The sequence below is a fragment of the Pipistrellus hanaki genome (assembly GCF_964339955.1).
Source record: "Pipistrellus hanaki genome assembly, chromosome: 10".
NCBI lineage: Eukaryota > Metazoa > Chordata > Mammalia > Chiroptera > Vespertilionidae > Pipistrellus > Pipistrellus hanaki.
In genome coordinates this window covers 34,668,738-34,687,535 of record NC_140512.1, presented here as the reverse complement: position 1 = coordinate 34,687,535, position 18,798 = coordinate 34,668,738, and the positions used below count along the sequence as shown (strand labels likewise).

Below are 18,798 nucleotides of genomic sequence, written 5' to 3'. Positions count from 1 at the left end.
AGGGGGGGAGAGAAAGAGAAAGGGCCAAGCATTATCAGATTTCACACACATCCCTCTGTTACTACTAGTTTAAGAAAGTGAAAACACAAAGAACAAAAGACCCAAACCCATGAGGTATTTTAGATTATATTTTTCTACACTAAGAGTTCAGACAAATTAGAGCCAGGGATTTTTAAGTAAAGAATTTAGAGCTATAAAAAAAAAAAAAAAAAAGAAACTTAGTTTTCCCTTTAATTTTATTCACAAGCCTATTTTGGACAAAAAGAAGTAGATAAAGGACTAGCACTTTTATTGACTCTTTATCTGAAATACTATTTTTGATTACTTTTTGTAAAACTATATAACTAGATAGCATTGTGAATACTCACTGCATACTAATTCTATTTTTTTTTAAAAAAAATCTTATTAAAACACAATGTACTTTGATGTGTCAGAGGTGATCAATATTACAATTTTATTGAGAACAAATTGTTTTAAAAAACATTTTAAAAAGTGGTTAAGCACATTTCAGCAGCAAGTAAACACCTTCAGATGTTTTACTGTGTTCCCCCCCCCCCCCCCCAATCTGATCCTGAGTACTGCTCCCTCAAAAAATGACCCGGAAGATAGCGGTTACAATAAATGGCAAACGCGGATGATGCTTTGTGTACACATAGAGAAGAGCATGCCTCTCCACCCAGCGTTGGACTCGCTGGGTGACGAGGGGGCATCTCAGTGCCTGCTATTTGTCACGAGCGAGAGCCTGGCGGATGATGATTCTTTTCATTGGTGCAGCCTCCCAAACATATTTCATCGCACCATGTGCATGGGAGTTCTTTGGGCTGGCGTGTCGCATCTGGTCGCCCCCCTCTGGGTCCCGCTCGCTGGCTTCCTTGCTCGCCCTCTGGCTCTCGCCCCCCACCCCCGCCTCCAGCCCCCTCTCCCTCTTCGGGCTCACGTTCCCTCCACCCCCCACCCCTCCACCCCCCACCCCTCCACCCCCTCCACCCCCTCCAGCTGGCGGCGGGCGCTGCGCAGCTCGCGGACTGGAGGACCCGCTCCGCCAGCCGGGCCCCCTGCAGACGGCTGCCCGCTCGCTCGCTCGCTCCCTCGCCACTAGGACTTGCCACTGAGCGCGGAATGGCAGCCGCAGCAGCATCCCCGCCGGCGGCGGCGGCGGAGGCAGCCAGGGCCACCGCGGACGCTATTGTTCCCCGGTGTTAAAAGAGCTTTTTCCCTGCTTTTCCTCGGGAAACGAACAATAGCGGGGCACAGCTCTGCTTTCTGCACTCCTTGGGGAAGACGCTCGGAGGGCGCAGAAAAAAATCCCCTGCCGTCCGTGTTCTCGGGATCCGGACCCTGGAGCGGCTGCAGGCGGCATGGGGCTGCCAACAAGGCGCTCTGCGCCCCGGAGCCCGGGAGCCGCGGGCCGGGGCGGGGGCCGGGGCGTCCGGCAGCTGCTCCCGCTGCTCCCGCTGCTCCCGCTGCTGCTGCTGCTGCTGCTGCTGCGGTGCCCGGGCGCCCGCGGGGCTGGGGCTGCGGCGCCGGGCGAGGCGGACGCGCCCACCCTCTATCTGTGGAAGACTGGTAAGTGGGACCGAGCTCGGCCCCTTCTCCCCCCCCATTCACACCTTTTCACTGCGGGCTTCAGGAGGGACCCTGTGCTCGTCCACGAGGGTCCGGCTGTGCTGGGCTCCTAAAGAGAAAAGTGTGATGCGTAGGAAGGGAATTGGGTCATGTCCCAGGCTATTGGGAAAGAGAAACCTAACAACTCCGAGGCATCCCTGAGCCGCTGGAATGAGCTCTCTCTCTCTCTCTCTCTCTGGCAGCTCCGCAGTTAGGAAGGGCAGCCGGCTGCGCTGCACTTTGGAGATGAAGTGCAGTGCTGTTCACCTCTGGATTCTCATTCTGATGTGACTTTCTTCAATCTGTGTCTAGCAGAGAGCCCGCACACAGGGTAGCCCCAGTCTCTCTGTGCTGTCTTGAGGCAAACTCTTTGCTCAGTGCCATGATGCGGAGGGGCGCTTGTAGGATCGAATGTGCTAAGTATAGCTTTGTGATCCGAGGGACACGTGGGAACGGGCCAGACAAGGGCAGTTCTGACAGTTGACCCGCAGACGTGGCTCCAGTGAACTCGCAGAGACCAGGTGCAGCTCAGTCCTCCACCGGCGAATTTTAAAGGGCACAATTGTTAGGATGTTTAAACTTTTTCCGTCTGGAGGATTCTCTTGCCTTGTTTTGAACCCACAAAAGCAGCAAGGAATGAATCGTTCCTCTGAACCTCCTGGCAGAGTGCTGACTAGAGGACCTGGCAGGGCAGTGACAGGCAGGAAAACAATGGAGTGAGGGAAGACTACCCCCTCTCCAGCGGCTCCGCCCTCCTCCAGAGGACACTGAGAATTCTGGAGCAGACTTGAAACTTGCGATGCTTATCGGAGTGAAGTGAGAAACATTGTGCTTACCGCTTAAGGCCATGGATCCATGTTAAGCAATGATGCCTAAATATTAAGAGAAGGATGCAGTAGAGAGGGGGAGGAGGGTATGTATGTTTTCAACCTGGGATTGCAAACAAGTTACTTCAGCGGTCTGTAGCCCTCTGCTACACAGATCAGTCTGCTCTATAGTTATACCAAATTCGTAAAGAAGTTTCAGCTATCCAACAACTTAGTGGGTTTGGACAGAAATGGACTTAAAGCTAATGTACACAATTTGCCTTACAATCGTGCATGAAACACACACACAAACACACACATTTTTAGAAAAGCCATTTGGATGAGTGTTAGCCATTCTCCTTCATGCTTGCAGTTTACAGATCAGTTGATGAGTGGATGTAGATAAAATCAGATTAATTAATTTCAATTTAAAACCAATGGTTGAAGATCTCTAATTTAGCTAAAGTCATGGCTTTACTTTTCAAAAGCTCAGTCATAACAAGCAATAACCAAACTATAATTTCCATTAAATAGTATTATTTGGATGCTCAAAATAGTACTTGGCTGGTTGAAATGTGTGCTATTAAAATAACAAGAGCGAAGTAGTCATTCAGATAGAGGAAGAGTCCAGGCAACATTCGAGTGCAGGAACGGAGGTGCCAATATATGTCAACATAAATGTCATGGTGGCAACCCAAGCCAAATAAACAGTTTAAAATAGTGGAAAGCTGTCAGGAGCAAGGATATGGAGACCTTGGTTCCAGCACCAGTTTCAGCTCTTGCTAGCTGTAGGAACGTTGGCAGTTTACTTTTGACCCTTGGTGTTTTCAGCTGCATATAAATATGATGATACCTTCTCTGACTATTCATAGTGTTATGAAGAGCAAATGAGTGAGTTATGGGAAGTAATCTGTAAACTCCAAAGTTATGTTCATGTTCAGACATAAATAAGCTGGTATGAAGAGAATGATAAAGACATCTTTTTATTGTTGATCCTCGGTTTGGTAAAAAAAAAAAAAATGCTGAATTAAACTGGAGGGCAAAATAATGACCTCTTTCTTATTTTTGAGAGGGAAAAGAGACATTACCATATCTATAAAGGAATTGAGAGTAGTTATCAGAGCAACTAGGGAATATTTAAAGGTGAGGGATACATTGTAAATGAAAACACCGAGGTGACAGAATCATGAGTGTTTCTCATTTGATGAAAATGAAGACCCAGAAAGGGAATTGGGGGAGAAAATGAAGTGAGACAGTCCAGGATATGCATTCCATTGGGGAAAGGTTGGTCTTGGTATAGCATATTATGGGGGGGTCACATTTTTGGTGAGATTTTTGAAGTGATACAGTGAAAAGTACATAGGATGAGAAACTGGGACAAGAACTCTAACACTGTGTTTACAAAAACAAGCTATAGAACATTGGCAAAGTCATTGAATGCCAAAGTAATTTGGTTCTTGGTTTCCTATTTTGTAATATTCATTCATTAGAAAAGATAATACCCAAGGGCCTTGTCAGCCTGAAAGTGCTACAAATGTATGTACATGTACATATACCATAAACATGCATATATTCATATATATACATACTTAGTGTATTGACATGCATAGATAGAGTATATATATGTGTATATATATATATATTGATATATGAACATAGTACATGAAGTTTATGACACATATACTATATACTACATATTATATGAAAATTTAATGTAAATTGTATATTAAATGAAAGTTTTATTGTCAACCCACAACAAAGAATTATTGATGACTCCCTGTGTGACTTTTATGAAGTCACTGTTGCAGTAGAAGCTGTCTAGGCTATTGTCATCCCTACTCTCAAGAAACTCACAATTGAATAATGCTGTACATATACAATAATTACAACATGGCATACTATCCTATCTAATAAAAGAGTAATATGCAAATTAACCACCACTCTGCTACACCCACAAGCAACATCCACCAGCCAATCAGGAGTGAGTATGCAAATTGACCCAACCAAGATGGCTGCCACCACAGAGAGAGCAGGAGAGAGACTTGGGTTTCCCCTGTGATGGAGGAAGCCAAGCTTTCTGCACACCCTGCTGGCCCAGGCCGCCACTTAAGGCTACAAAGTTTCAATTATAAAAGATAAATAAATCTCAACAGAAATGGCTGCCACCACGAGTGAGCAGAAGGCTTGGCTCAGCTCCAGGCTACAGAGTTTCAATTGTAGAAGATAAATAAATTCCAGATACCTTGGGTTGCTGAGGGGGCGGGGTCAGCATGGCTGGCCTCCTCAGGCCCCTTGCACAGGCTGCCCCACACCCCAAGGGAACCTCACCCTGATCCCGTACACCCTTCAGGGCAAACTGGCTGGCCCCCACCCCTGTACCAGGCCTCTCTCCTATCTAATAAAAGAGTAATATGCAGATTGACCATCATTCCAACACACAAAATGGCTATCCCCAGGTGGACACAAGATGGCCATCCCAAGATGGCCAGCAGGGGGGGGCTGTTGGGAGGGACCAGGCCTGCAAGGGAGGACAGTTGTGGGTAATCAAGCCTGCAGGTGAGGGCAGTTAGGGGTTCACAGGCCAGCAGAGGAGGGAAGTTGGGGGCAAACAGGCTGGCAGGGGAGCAGTTAGACATCAATCAGGCTGGCATGGCAGTGGTTAGGGAGTGTTCAGGCTGGCAGGCAGAAGTGCTTAGGGGCAATCAGGAACTCAGGCAGGCGAGCAGTTGGGAGCCAGCAGTCCTAGATTGTGAGAGGGATCCCACATTGGAGAGGGTGCAGGCTGGGCTAAGATCCCTCCCCCCCAACGCATGAATTTCATGCACTGGGCCTCTAGTAGTTATAATAAAACATTATTAGAGCAGAGAGGTTGTGTAGTTGATAAAGGGGGTTGTGGAGGCTTTAAAAGAAAAGCTAATATTGATCTGGATTTTGAAGGATGAGCTAGATTTGTTAATTAAATTCCACATATGAATGAAACCATATGATACTTGTCTTTCTATGACTGGCTTATTTCACTTAGCATCATGTTCTGTAAATCCATCTATGCTATTGCAAAGGGTAAAATTTTCTCCCTTTTTTTTTTTTTTTTTTTTTTTTTTTTTTTTTTTTTACGGTAGAGTAGTATTCCATTGTATACATGTACCACAGCTTTTTTGTCAGAGTCATTTGAAAGGTAACTTTCAAATTGTCTTTATGAGAATAATTGAAAACATTTAAACATGGAGGTAAAGCACATTTTTATTATTGGGAGGTGAATAATTAGTTTTTCTGATAAGCTACTTATTTCCTTCTTAATATTCTAGAATATGGAATTGTTTCAATAATAATTATGGCTAATTCTGTTCATCTGCAATTCTAAATTAAGAGTATCAGTGCATGGAACAAAATGTGGTTGACTTAACAGGAGTAAGGCAGAAAATAGAGAATACATTCAATCTCTATCAATTTTTGTCATAGAGATGTATATTTAAAAGGTCTTGAAGTGATTGAATTAACTGTTTTAATAATGAAATTACATTGAAATTCAATAAATAGGTACATGCTAGCTGTTGCTCAGAATTCAGGTGGTGAGGGTATTTAAAGGTGTGAGTTTCTCTCAAGGAAATTCTTTGTCACATTAAATGCTTCTGAAGAAGGTTCAGCCAATACAAGATAATACTATTAATGACAATCACTGTCTTTTACCTCCTTGATTGTGCATAAAAGAATTCCATGCTTCAGTGGAATGTAAAAAAGTAATATCCTTTTTTTTTCTTTCATGTACTTGTACTAATATAAAATGTTTTGCAGTGTTTATGGAAAAATATCAGTCTTAATCTTACTATTCATTAAATAACAAAGGAGAAAGGGATGCCATTCAGGTCATAGTAACATGAGAGTGGCATTATCTTAATAAAAATGATTTGCACTTCAATTGTGCTTTCAGTTTGCCTTAATTTGGAATATGACACAGTTTGCTCATTAAGTGAGGATAGGCATGGAGCAGAGTGGAAAGATTGTGGGTATCAATGTCAGTTAATCCAGAGCAACATGGATAGAAATATACCCTTGTTACCTATAAAATTATTTCACCTCCTGAACTCTTTTTTTTTCTATCTCCATTATGTATTCCATAGAGGTTTTCTGAGGATTAAATATGGTAACATGTAATGTCCTAGTAGAATGCTTGAAACATACTAGGACTCTAGTAAATGGTAGTTTTATTTTTGCTGTTCTTCTGTTATAGAAAGCATTGGCTACTTAATTTTATGACCTGGAGCAGGTCCAGTAATGTGCATTAACTTTCTCTAAAGCATAGATTTTTGTAAATGCACTAGAAATGACAAATTGATACAGTTAGAGTGGTAGGTACTCCAGCACATTATAAAGGAGACAGTATGGTGAGATGGAATGAACATAATCCATGTTCAGACGAGCCTCTGTTTAAAACTTGCTTTTTCCTGATGGTCAAGTTACTAAAACTCTCTGACTTCATTTCCTTACCTTGGAATGGTGCAGAAGTTCTGGAGTGAGAGGGCATTTGTGGTGATTTAATAGGTAGTAACTAGCAAGTATCTAGCACAATGCCTTAAATATAGTGAACATTCTAAATGCTAGTTCTCTTTGCATTCTTTATCTTTTTATCCCCTAAAAAGGATACTTGTAGAATTATATGATCCAACACATTTATTTGTGTTCTCCAACTAAAGTACACCATGGAAAACAAAACAAATCTGGAAAGAAGTTATTTTATTATAGGCTTGTCTTCCCCCCCTCCCCCCCCTTTGGCACATCTGTATACAGCATGGACTAAAGACCACAAAATTATTTTAAGCAGAAAATTCAGGCTGAATTATTTTATTAGAGTTTTTTAATACTTGGTTTTGTGTTCTGTCTCAGGGGATTTCTCAAGAATCTGACATTTCACATTCTTGTAATTGACATAGTCACATATGCCTTCAAGTTAAATTATGTTACAGTAGAATTGTTTGTAGTTTATGCATTATTTTGATTTATTTGTTAGATGATTATTTAAATAAACATAAAAAATACTGCCTGGCCAGCTGGCTCAGTGATTGAGCATAGACCTATGAACCAGGAGGTTGCTGTTTGATTCCGATCAGGGCGTTTCAGGCTCCATCCCCAGTGGGGGATGAGCAGGAGGCAGCAGATCAATGATTCTCTCTCAGCATTGATGTTTCTCTCTCTCTCTCTCTCTCTCTCTCTCTCTCTCTCTCTCTCTCTCTCTCTCTTCCTTTCTCTCTGAAATTAATAAAAAATACATGTTTTTTTTAATAATTTTTTTAAATTATATTTTATTGATTTTTTTACAGAGAGGAAGGGAGAGGGATAGAGAGTCAGAAACATTGATGAGAGATAAACATCGACCAGCTGCCTCCTGCACACCCCCTACTGGAGATGTGCCCGCAACCAATGTACATGCCCCTGACCGGAATAGAACCTGGGACCCTTCAGTCCGCAGACCAATGCTCTATCCACCGAGACAAACCGGTTTCGGGGGAAAAAAAAAAATACATGTTTTAAATATTACAGTTTTTGCCTTGTTTTCCTACCCTTCTTTCTTAGCATACATAACACAGTTAGTGCTCAAAATTCATTAATTATTTGGATCACAAAGTCAGATGTTCAGGTGATTTTCTCAATGGACTGTGGTAACTCAGGTCACTCCTTATGGAAACTGCAGGTAGGTGCCTGGTTTGGAAAGTGATGGAAGCCCCAGCCAGGACTGATATGAGGAGTGCTGTAGAGCAGCACACACCCTGACTTTTTCTAGGGATTGTTGCTCTGTAGAAACTGGCTTGATGTTGGCGGGGTGAGATGCTGACATTCTGACTAGGGTGCTGGGGAAGTGTGATGTGCTTTGGAACCTTTTAGGAGGCCGTGAAGCCATCATGGTGACATAGGTTGGAATGGTGACACTGTGCAGCGGGATCTCTGTGGGAAGGGGAGGGTGGAGGCCTCTCAGTCTAGGAGGTGCTTGGAATTAATATAAAGGCACTTTAGAGTGGTCCTTAACAAAGAAGCATTGAGGAAGAAGCATTGGGGAAAATACAGCTTTCCTATCACAAGGCCATCACAGAGTGTGGGTAGAGGTGCTAATGAGTCTTAAGGTAGAGACTTTTTTCTAACTTTTTTACTCTTGATAATTTTAGAATGCATTAAAATGATGAATGATAAAGGAAGTTACATTTAATGTCCAGGTACCCAAGCAGAAAGAAAAGTGGTATTTAGAGGAAATGATATCACAATTAAACACATTGGCAAGGAGTGGGGGAAGCATAGTAGAAAGTATGTGAAATCATAATCTTTTTTTATCACTCTTATTGTTCCCATATTATTATATTAATATAATATTATGAGGAAATAAATGAAATAAGGACTAAAGCATAAATGTGCTCCTTTATATGGACAATAATGTTCAAATGGCTTTAGGCCCCAGGAGACATCATAGAGATGGGTCACGTGGAATTTACTAAGCAACATCAGTAAATTTAGGAGAAGCTATGCATGACTGCTGAAACCTGGGGGATAGTGAGACATTGTAAGCAAGCAACAAAACAAGGAGAGAAAAGATAAAACAGGCAAATCATCGTCATTCTTTAAAAATTATATTTGAAGTCGATGGTTTATGATAGGGTTCACCTAATGTACATTTTATGGCTTGGACAAATATATAATGACATGTATCCACCATTAAGTATCATAGAGAGTAGTTTCAGTGACCTAAAAAGCCTCTGTGCTTCACCTATTCATCCCTTCATCTCTCTCCCTCCCCCTACATCCATGGTAACCACTTATCTTTTTTCTTTCTCCATACTTAAGCTTTTTTAAGAATGTCATGTAGTTGATATAATCCAGTTGAGCGTTTTCAGATGGGTTTCATTCACCTAGTAACGTACATTTAATTTTTCTTCATGCCTTTTATTGGCTTGATAACTCATTTCTTTTAATTACTGAATCATATTTCATTGTATGGATGTAGCACAATTTATCCATTGACCTGCTGAAGGACATCTTAGTGCTTCCAAGTTTCAGAAATTATGAATAAAGCTGCTATGGACATCCATGTGCAGGTTTTCAACTCCATTGGGTAAATACCCAGGGGCACGGCCACCGGATCATATGGGGAGAATATGCTTAGTTTTGTAAGGAACTACCAAACTGTCTTCCAAAGTGGAGGCATCGTTTTGTATTCTCACCAGCAACGAGTGAAAGTTTCTGTTGTTCCACATTCTCCTCACCAGTGTTGTCAGTGTTTTGAATTTTAGTTATTTTAATAGGTGTGTATTGTCGTTTCAATTTGCTATTCCCTAATGACATAAGATGTTGAGCATCATCTTTTCATCTGTGTAATTACCCTTCAATGTTTCTTCTCTGGTGAAGGGGTCTGCATTCTTATTAAAATATGAAGATGAGTAGCATGAACAGGGGGAATTCATGTGATAGTTCGGAGTCTCAGTCCACTGTGCTGCACATGTACTTCTTGCCCTGATAGTATGAACTACACTAAAGACAATTGTTTTATAAAGAGAAGGCACACATGGAAGTTAAGTAAAGAATACATGGAATTGGGCCTAAACTGGTCTAGTTTGTTTCATCATTAGGGGGATACATTGTGATAGAGTTTGGGCGTGATGAACAGTCCCTTGAAAGGTAAGAAAATGGTCTGCTATATTAAAGGTTAATTTGAGCTTGCGAATGTGAGATTTTCAAGCGTACAACACGCGTGCTGTATTGCTAACTGTGGTCTGGTTTATAAATCATCTAGCTGTATATGCACTCCTTCTCGCTCTTGCATGGAGGAAGCAATAGGCTGGTATAAGGCTGCCATACAATATCCTTCTGAACTTTTGGGAAGCCGTGGAAGTCCACTGTCCTTAGGCCCTGGTAAGCTGTCTGGGAACTATCCTGCTACTTTGATTGCTCCCACAGAGCTTCCCACGGACACAGAGTGTTGAGCACACACAGAATGGTGGTGGTAGAACAGTGACTCAGAAGTAGTTTGTGTGTGTACATAGGGGTAGATGTACAAGACAGTATTGAAGTAGTTAACCTAGAACTATAGAGAATGCTTGATGGAAAATTAATTTTCCCAAACAAATGTATTAAGCACAGGCATTGACTATGTAATTTGAATAATTTAACTTATGATATATGGCCAATGTAGGGCTTTCAAATTGTGTACATATTCTGCATTAAAAGTTGTCCCTTGGATTATAATAGCAGAAGCAATAACAGGACATTCTGCGTATCATAGATGGATGTGTTTACAAGTAGTAATATGTCTCCTAAAGAATGGCGTCAGAACACAGATAGTGCCTATTTGGGGTTGCACTATTTAAATTATTGTTTTTGTTTTCTCTACTAAAACCAGAGAGTGCAACTGTAAGTGGCAGAGGGATCTATTGTATTCAGGTACTTCTCATTGACAATAAAAGTAATTAGTTGTAAAGAATTGAACCCATATCCCAAAATCAAAGAAGCACTGATTACCAAGTAGTTAAACAAACACGTATTTGTGCACATTTGTATGTGTGTAATAACTAAAATTAGATGTTCAAGAATAAACTTTTGAGCCAGACAGAAATGAGTATTGACCTAATTTTGTAATTTATTAAGATTAAGGCCTGTAATTTCCCTGTGTCTCTTATTCCTCAACCATACAATAGATACAGTATCAGTATCTACCTCCCCAGGTTATTTTACAGATAACTTGAGATAAACACAGAGGCCACTTAGATGGGGCCTGGCCCGTGTCAGTGCTCAGTGTTTTCCCTCACGTATTGTGATCCTGGTGTGAGCTGGAAGAGCCTTCTCCCTGAGATAGAGTTTGTCTCCTGCATCTGTCTGCACTCTTTCCTTCTTTTTGATTCTTTTTTGAAGCTGCATATGTATCCCAAACGCCTCTTCTACCTGCTCTGAGAGTACAGTTGCACAGCCCTCAGCCTTGCTATCAGAGTTATTCAAAGTGTAGTTTTAAAACACAGAGACAGTCTGCCTTAGTGTTTTATTTTTACATGAAATCATGCATGTCTTTGCCATACAGGAAATACTGAAGGTGTAACTTTTTAAGTGGGACTGTGCATTCCAAAGTCCTTTGTGTGGAAACACTGAAGAATATTCTTGGCAAGACATTTGTGATCTGTGACCCTTTGAATGAAAGGGCATAGGAAGTCTACTATGATCCTCTCCCAAAGTCTTCTTTTCTCTCCTTAAAGGATCTCTCTCTCTCTCTCTCTCTCTCTCTCTCTCTCTCTCTCTCTCTGTCTCTCTGTCTCTCCCTCTCCCCTCTGTGTATATAAATATGTGTATGTGCCTACATGTATATTTATTATTATTATTTTTAAATATATTTTTATTGATTTCAGAGAGGAAGGGAGAGAGTGACAGAAAAGCAATGATGAGAATCATTGATTGGCTGCCTCTTGCATGCCCCCTACTGGGAATTGAGCTCTCAACCGGGTCATGTGTCCTTAACCCGAATTGAACCCAGGACCTTTCAGTCTGCAGGCCAATGCTCTATCCACTGAGCCAAACTGACTCAGGCTAAAATATGTACAATTATGAATCCTTTTCAGTAAAATCTTAATTACACAAGAATTTTTGTGAAAATATATTTTAGAAAACTTTGTTCCAACCGTATGTTCACCAGGAACCTGCTCATATAAAAAATCTTATTGTACAAGCCCTTGCCTGACCTCCCACTAACACAGCTTTCATTTTAAGATTCTTTTATGTCTAACCATCTTCCTGTGTTTGTCACTCTGGTGCCTGAGCAGTGTCTTCAAACTGCAATGTTGGCACAAATGTCCAAGAAGTAACTTTTCCAAGAGCATCTGCCTGTTGCATAGCAATGCCCATCATTTATATGAACTATTATTTATAAATATTTTACATTGATTTGATATCCTTAAGCCAGGACTGGTAACAGACCTGGTGGAATAATATGGATTAGCTATTATTTTTTACTGTGTGTGTGTGTGTGTGTACAATAATGTATATATATATTCTTATAAACATTAAGCTCATTTAGAGCCATTGCATTGCACAACTTCAGGGACTCCAGACAGTTAGAATTAGATGACCTTTTTCTCCATCAGCTTGTGTGGATCAGGTTTGATTAAATAAAACTTGCAGACATTTAGTGTCTATTTTATGCCAAATTCTGTGCTTGGAGCAAATATGAATATTATGTGGACACCTCCCTCCCAAGTTCCCTTTGTGTAAATAAGTAATCCTTGTCTAAGAAACTTTCTGTAAAAACAGAAGCATATACATACACAAACACATACACACACACACACAAAACAAACAAACAAAAAACAAAACAAAAAACAGGAGGGTGATTATCTTGCAGAAGGACACAGGAAAGGGAGGATTTCATAAAACACAAGTTTGAAAAATAAATAATTTACAAAATGGACAAAGGGAGAATTTCAGAATTCCAGACAAAGAGGAGCAATTGGGAAGAAATGAAATGGCACATGTCCAGGAACAGCAAGTTCAGAGGCATAAAAAGCTCGGAATGAGCTGGGGTGGGAAGAAGGGAGTGTGCGGACTACACAGAACCATAATCAGGAGCTCGGCCTTAGTTTGCTGTTGTTCAAATCCTGGAATCCAGGAGCCAAGTCTATTTGGACTGATACAGTATTACCAGGAATACAAGAATATATTTGCAAATGTTAAGTCCTATGTGGATTTATGAGTTTTAGAAGATTGTTAATTTTATAAACGAACTATTGTATTTCTCCTTACAAACTATGAGAGGTGCTACCTTTAGGTAATGCTAATTAAACAGTTATTTCAATAGTGGAGCATCCTGTCTGGCTTTTATATATATGAGCTATTTAATACTTTATAATTTTGATTAGACCAGTGTTGAAATGAATACACCTTAAATCTGTGTGCCGTTTCTCCGCCATCATCATCCGGGGAGCCCAAGTTAGATTAGGGGGTACTTACTAGTTTACAACCTTTGCCTTTGGCAATCATATCAGGTAATTCTAAATCGAAAGCTTAAATATATAGGGACATGAAAAAGATATTTGAAAGATACTTTTTATTTGAGTTTTAGAGTATGACTACATGAGGATACACGGATCACCAAAATCAAATTAAAGTGCCTGAGCAGCCCTGTTGTCAGCCAACAACAACATTTCCCTGCACTTCTCTACACGCTGTGCTTCATTAGTTCTCATTAGTTGACGGGCCCTGTGGAATGAAAGGAGCTAGGAGGAGCGAGGCACCCGCGGCCTTGAGCTGGTGTGTGTAATCACAGAAATGCAGCAAAGATCATAGGGGCCAATCATTCTGTAACACAGCTTCTCCTGACAGCTTGCAGCGGTGACTCCACACCTCTAATGGGAGAGTTATCAAAATGGGTTGGGATTTATGGAATCCAATAATTCACAAGGAAAGCTTTGACTGCTGCGGAGAGAAATTTCTCTTCCTGTCTTTTACTGCAAGATTTAGTGTAACTCCTTCAGTTCCCTTGGCTTGCTTTATAAGACAGCTGGCTTTGAACTGCTTCCGCTGGGAAAATGCCAGAAGAGAATAAATATTACAGAGCAGACAAGGTGGTCTTCCAACCTTGGTTGATCAAGTGCCGCCTCACTGTGAACCCCGTGATGTCCCAAAGGATAATGAAAGTTTCAGAGCTTTCAAGTTAATTCTCCTCAAAGTTATTCTCTCTCTTGAGAGATTCATCTAAAGACTAAGTGAATTTGGTTATTTAATGAACATGTGAAAATTGGGGGAAGAAGAGATTATTGTACCATGTCATTTCTCTATATAAAAGCCTAAGTGATCTAAATGACCGGTTGCTATGATACACACTGACCACCAGGGAGCAGACGCTCAATGCAGGAGCTACCCCCGATGGTCAGTGCGCTCCCACAGCAGGAGCACCACTCAGCTGACCTGCCCAGTCCGCAGCCACTCACTCCCTCAGTAGTCTTGCAGGTCCAGTCTCCAGAGAACGGGCCAGGCACTGATGGACCAGTGCTGCCAGCATGATCCTGACAGTGCTGCTGGCCTCCTGGAAGTCAGCCTCAAACACCACAGCTGCTTCTCCCTAGAAGCTCCACAAGGAAGAAACAATATAAAAGCGACTGTCAGGTGGCTCCCAATAACCAGTGCAAATGTCAGCAGGACAGATCAGGATCCTGGGCTGGCAAGGACATCCCACTCCCCTTCCCTTTGAGACCCCATCCATGCATGAACTCATGCACCGGGCCTCTAGTTATATATAAGGGGAATCTGCTTTGTTGGCCATATGCAAAATATTGGAATTGCTGTCACAGACCCAGTTTTGAACTGCTTTTTGGATATCATTTAGATTCCATGCAGTTCACCTGCTTAATGAGTAAAGTTCAATGGCTTTTAGTATATTCACACAATTGTGTGTTCCCGATCACAATCAATTTTAGAACATTTTGATTGCTTTAGGAAGCTATCACCTCATTCCTCTGTGTCAGCTCAGTACTAATCTATAGATTGGCCTATTCTGGACATTTCCCATAAAAGGATCAGGCTGTCTGTGGTCTTATGTGACTGGAGTCTTTTACTTAATCAAGGTTCATCCATGTTGTAGCATGTATCAGTACCCCATTTCTTTTTACTGCTGAATAATATTCCATTGCATAGATCACATTTTATTACCCACTCCTCAGTTGGTGAACATTTGAGTTGTTTCCACTTTTTGGCTATAATTCTCCTATGAACATTTGCATACAAATTTTTATATATTTTAACTTTTCTTTGCTAGGTCTATGTTTAATCTTAAGGAAACTCCAGGATTTTAAGAGATCTTAAGGAATCTTAAGGAATTGCCAGACTATTTGAGATTATGTTTTCTAGGAACTTCAGTGGTATAGTGGTCATTTGAGAAAATACATTAAAGATCCAATAAAGGTACATTGTGTAATTAGAAAGTAAGTAGTAGAAAAGTAAAAGTATATTTATAAATAAAAGTAAGAATAAAAGGACATTTAGGAGGAAAATCTGAAGTAACCATGAGCACACTTGATAGGATGCCTAAAAGAAACTCCTTTTGGGTTTTTCATCTGATCATATAGTGAAGGCTTCAATAAAGAAAAATAATGTAGGTGGGATGAGTTATACTGTGATGACTTAAACCAAGACAGGATGACTTAATAACACCTATTTAAAATGCAGACTGTTGAATCTCAAAGGGAAGGTGTGTGGGGGTGGTTAGGAAGATATATTAACCAAAGAACTTGTACTAGTATGTATATATATATGCATAACCCCTGGACACAGACAATAGGGTGGTGAAGACCGGGGTTCAGGGTGCAAGTGTAGGCTAGAAGGGCTCAATGGGGAAAAAAGGGAGACATCTGTAATACTTTCAACAATAAAGATAAATTTAAAAAAATTAAATGCATAGAGAAATCTAAGCGAAACTAATGAAAAAATTTAAGTGTCAGTGCAATTTAGAAGTTGCAGTTGGATTTTACAGCTTAGTGAGTATACTAACAATACCTGCTAGAGTTCTCTTGGTTCTCCACAGTTCCCTAAGCACATACGTTCTTTCACTAGGTTCTCACAATTTCCTCATTCTTGTAGGGCGGGAACGAAGGCTCTCCTCTAATGAAAAAGTAACCTGGGTACCTGAGGTCAGTTGATTTGACCTAAGCCACACTTTTACTATAAGATTAGCAGTCAGCGCAATGCTTTTGGTTTCCTTTATGCTACAGCATACACAAAATAATAATTTTATACAAAGCACTTGGAAACATACTTCTACTATTTTTATACTAGAAGAAATAATCTTCACTTGTGTGAAGGGTAAACTCAAAATATTTATGGTATAAATAATAGGCAATAACAGAAATTTAGGTTTAATACTTTTAGACAAGCATAGGAAAATATGGGAAATGATAACACATTTGTGTTTTAACTATTCAGTATCTTAACTGAGAATTTTACAGTGTTCTTGAGACTTTAACATTTATTTTTCAGAACAATCTTCAATTTGTTACATTGAATAATAACATATTTAATCTAAATAGTTAATTGCCCTATAATAAATAGAAACATATGCTCATATGTTTGTTTGTTTTTTGTGATGCAATGAATCTTAACATAGAAAATTATAAAGTGCTGCTTCCAGGCATAATTCAGTATTTAATTTCAATCTATTGATGTTACCATTTTTTAAAAACAATGTAATGTAGATTTAACCTGGATTTTCTTGACAGTTTAACATAGGAATTTATACTGAGCCCCATACAACAAGCATCCTAAATCCCACTTTACATTTCCCAAATACCTACAGAGCTTCTCTCTGACCCTCCCATGGCATCCTACTTTCCACCACAAACACACTCTAACTTGTAATAATCTCCTTTACCTGTCTTATGCAGTCTCAGGTTCCATTCATTCTCTCATGAAAATTCTCCTTACTAATAAGCTCTTTCTTTTCTTTCTCTCTTACCTTCTATGTCTGAACATCTGTGTTGTGTTTGGGTACAATATGCCTTCTACCTATAATTTCAGGAAATCATTTTCCAAGTATCTCTGCTGATAAAAGTTCATGAGTAGAAGTATTATGGACAATAGAAATGCTAACTTTTGCAGTGTTCTGCACAGGGAGACTTGCAATCCAGCTGTAGTTTTCATTTCCTTTTTTCCCCTGAAAGAGACAGAATGAAAACCTTGTTTACAGGCAGCCAAAATTTCAGTGTTGACTGCTGGATGTGATACAGCTGTGAAATGGGCTAGGATTTATTATTGGAAGTGAGAGAACTAGTGTAAATTTATTCAAATGAAATCCCTTGCAAATACTACAGTAAATAGGCTTTGGAAATATTCTCATTCTGTCTCTTGTACTTTAAAAATGACTTTTCTCAAGATTCTACTTATCTTAAGGACATGTGATAAAAGAGATGAACATTAGGATTGTCAGCATTCAGGGATTTATGTGGTGTAGGGTTCTCTTTCCAACAGTGTGATGGGATTTTAAATTTGAATTCAGATCTATGCTGGTCTCTTTCTAAATATTGGAACAATATCAAAAGTTCCGCTTGATGAAGTAGATGACTAGCCACCTCTAAATGCATCATGAGCACATTCTAGAACTATTTTCTCTTTAAGTATATATTACAAATTTACCCCAGAGGAAAAGTTGGAGTATTCTTTCCATTTGAAGATCTTTACAAAACTTTTGTATAGTTCATATCTTTCTTTTAAGCTCTCTCTCTCTCTCTCTCTCTCTTTCCTCTCTCTCTCTCTCTCTCTCTCTCTCTCTCTCTCTCTCTCTCTCTCTCTCTCTCTCTCTCTCTCTCTCTCTCTGTTTTGTGCAGCTGATAATTCTCTTGGCCATTGCACACAGGAAATTTGGATCTTAAAGTCTGCTTAATGGACAGAAGAGACATTATACACAAATCACCGAGTTTTAAAATATTATAAACCAATAAAATGTACTTAACACTAACATTATACTGCACATAATTTAGTCTGTAGTTTATTGTGATGTGTAAATGCCATTAGAAGGCTGAAGTGCACCAGAATCTTCATTATGAACAGAAATTTATTGCTGTAATAGAACTGTGAGGAAGTTCTGTGAGAAATTTCTGGTTGGTATCATGATTAAGCCACATTGGAGGAGTCTTTCAGTTTTTCTCATTTAATTGTGTAGTTTCAGAGCATATTTAAAAGTACCAGTATTTTTCTGAATGACTCTCCACAGTCAGGATTGTAGAGACCCATATCATTCTACTCACATCCATTCCTTTGAGAGTTGGAATTAAACCATTCTAAGGCAATGCTAATATCTTCAATGATTTTCCCTACATGTAAGTGTGTGTTTATCATATCTTTTTGCATAATATTAATGCATCTAGAATGGAAAGATAAACTTGAGATGAAGACAAAGTGTTTGATATTTTATTTTTCAAGGAAAGCTATTTTCCACCTTTCCCTGTTTTTAATATATTACAAACATGTTAGTGATGCCAGCAGAAGGTGTGGTGCCCTTTGAGCCTCTTTATTTACTGCCCCAACACTTTCCTGACCCCTGGGCCAGATCCTCTTCTGTGGGGAAATATAGACACTGGTCACTGACAAGCTCCTACCTTTGAATGAGATGAAGATCGATAGCCATAAATCAGTGTAATTGGGGCTTTGGAAGAGGCACGTGGGAAGTGCTCTAAGGACACTGAAGAGAGAGTGATCAATCCACCCAGGCTGGGAAAGGCCAAGACTGGGAAAGGCCTGCCAGAGGTGTTGACAGTCATGTTAGGCTTGAAAGCATGAGTGAGGATCTGGGAGATGAGAGAGATGACAGGATGCACATGGTAAAGACACAAAGGTGTGAATTAACAATCTAAATGGCTTTTATATGCTAAATAGCTCTGTTCCT

At 40.1% G+C, this 18,798-nt stretch overlaps 1 protein-coding gene across 2 annotated transcripts in view; it reads left to right on the top strand.

Moving 5' to 3' along the window:
* The first annotated feature begins 1,018 nt into the window (after window positions 1-1,018).
* THSD7A (thrombospondin type 1 domain containing 7A) overlaps window positions 1,019-18,798 on the top strand; it is a 294,507-nt gene continuing 276,727 nt past the window's right edge. The window contains exon 1 of one of the 2 annotated variants that reach the window (XM_084897092.1): window positions 1,019-1,566. In XM_084897092.1, the coding sequence (XP_084753218.1) occupies window positions 1,359-1,566 (208 nt within the window). In that variant the 5' untranslated portion in view covers window positions 1,019-1,358. The remainder of the gene's footprint in view (window positions 1,567-18,798) is intronic. The other variant, XM_084897093.1, reaches the window with a different exon arrangement.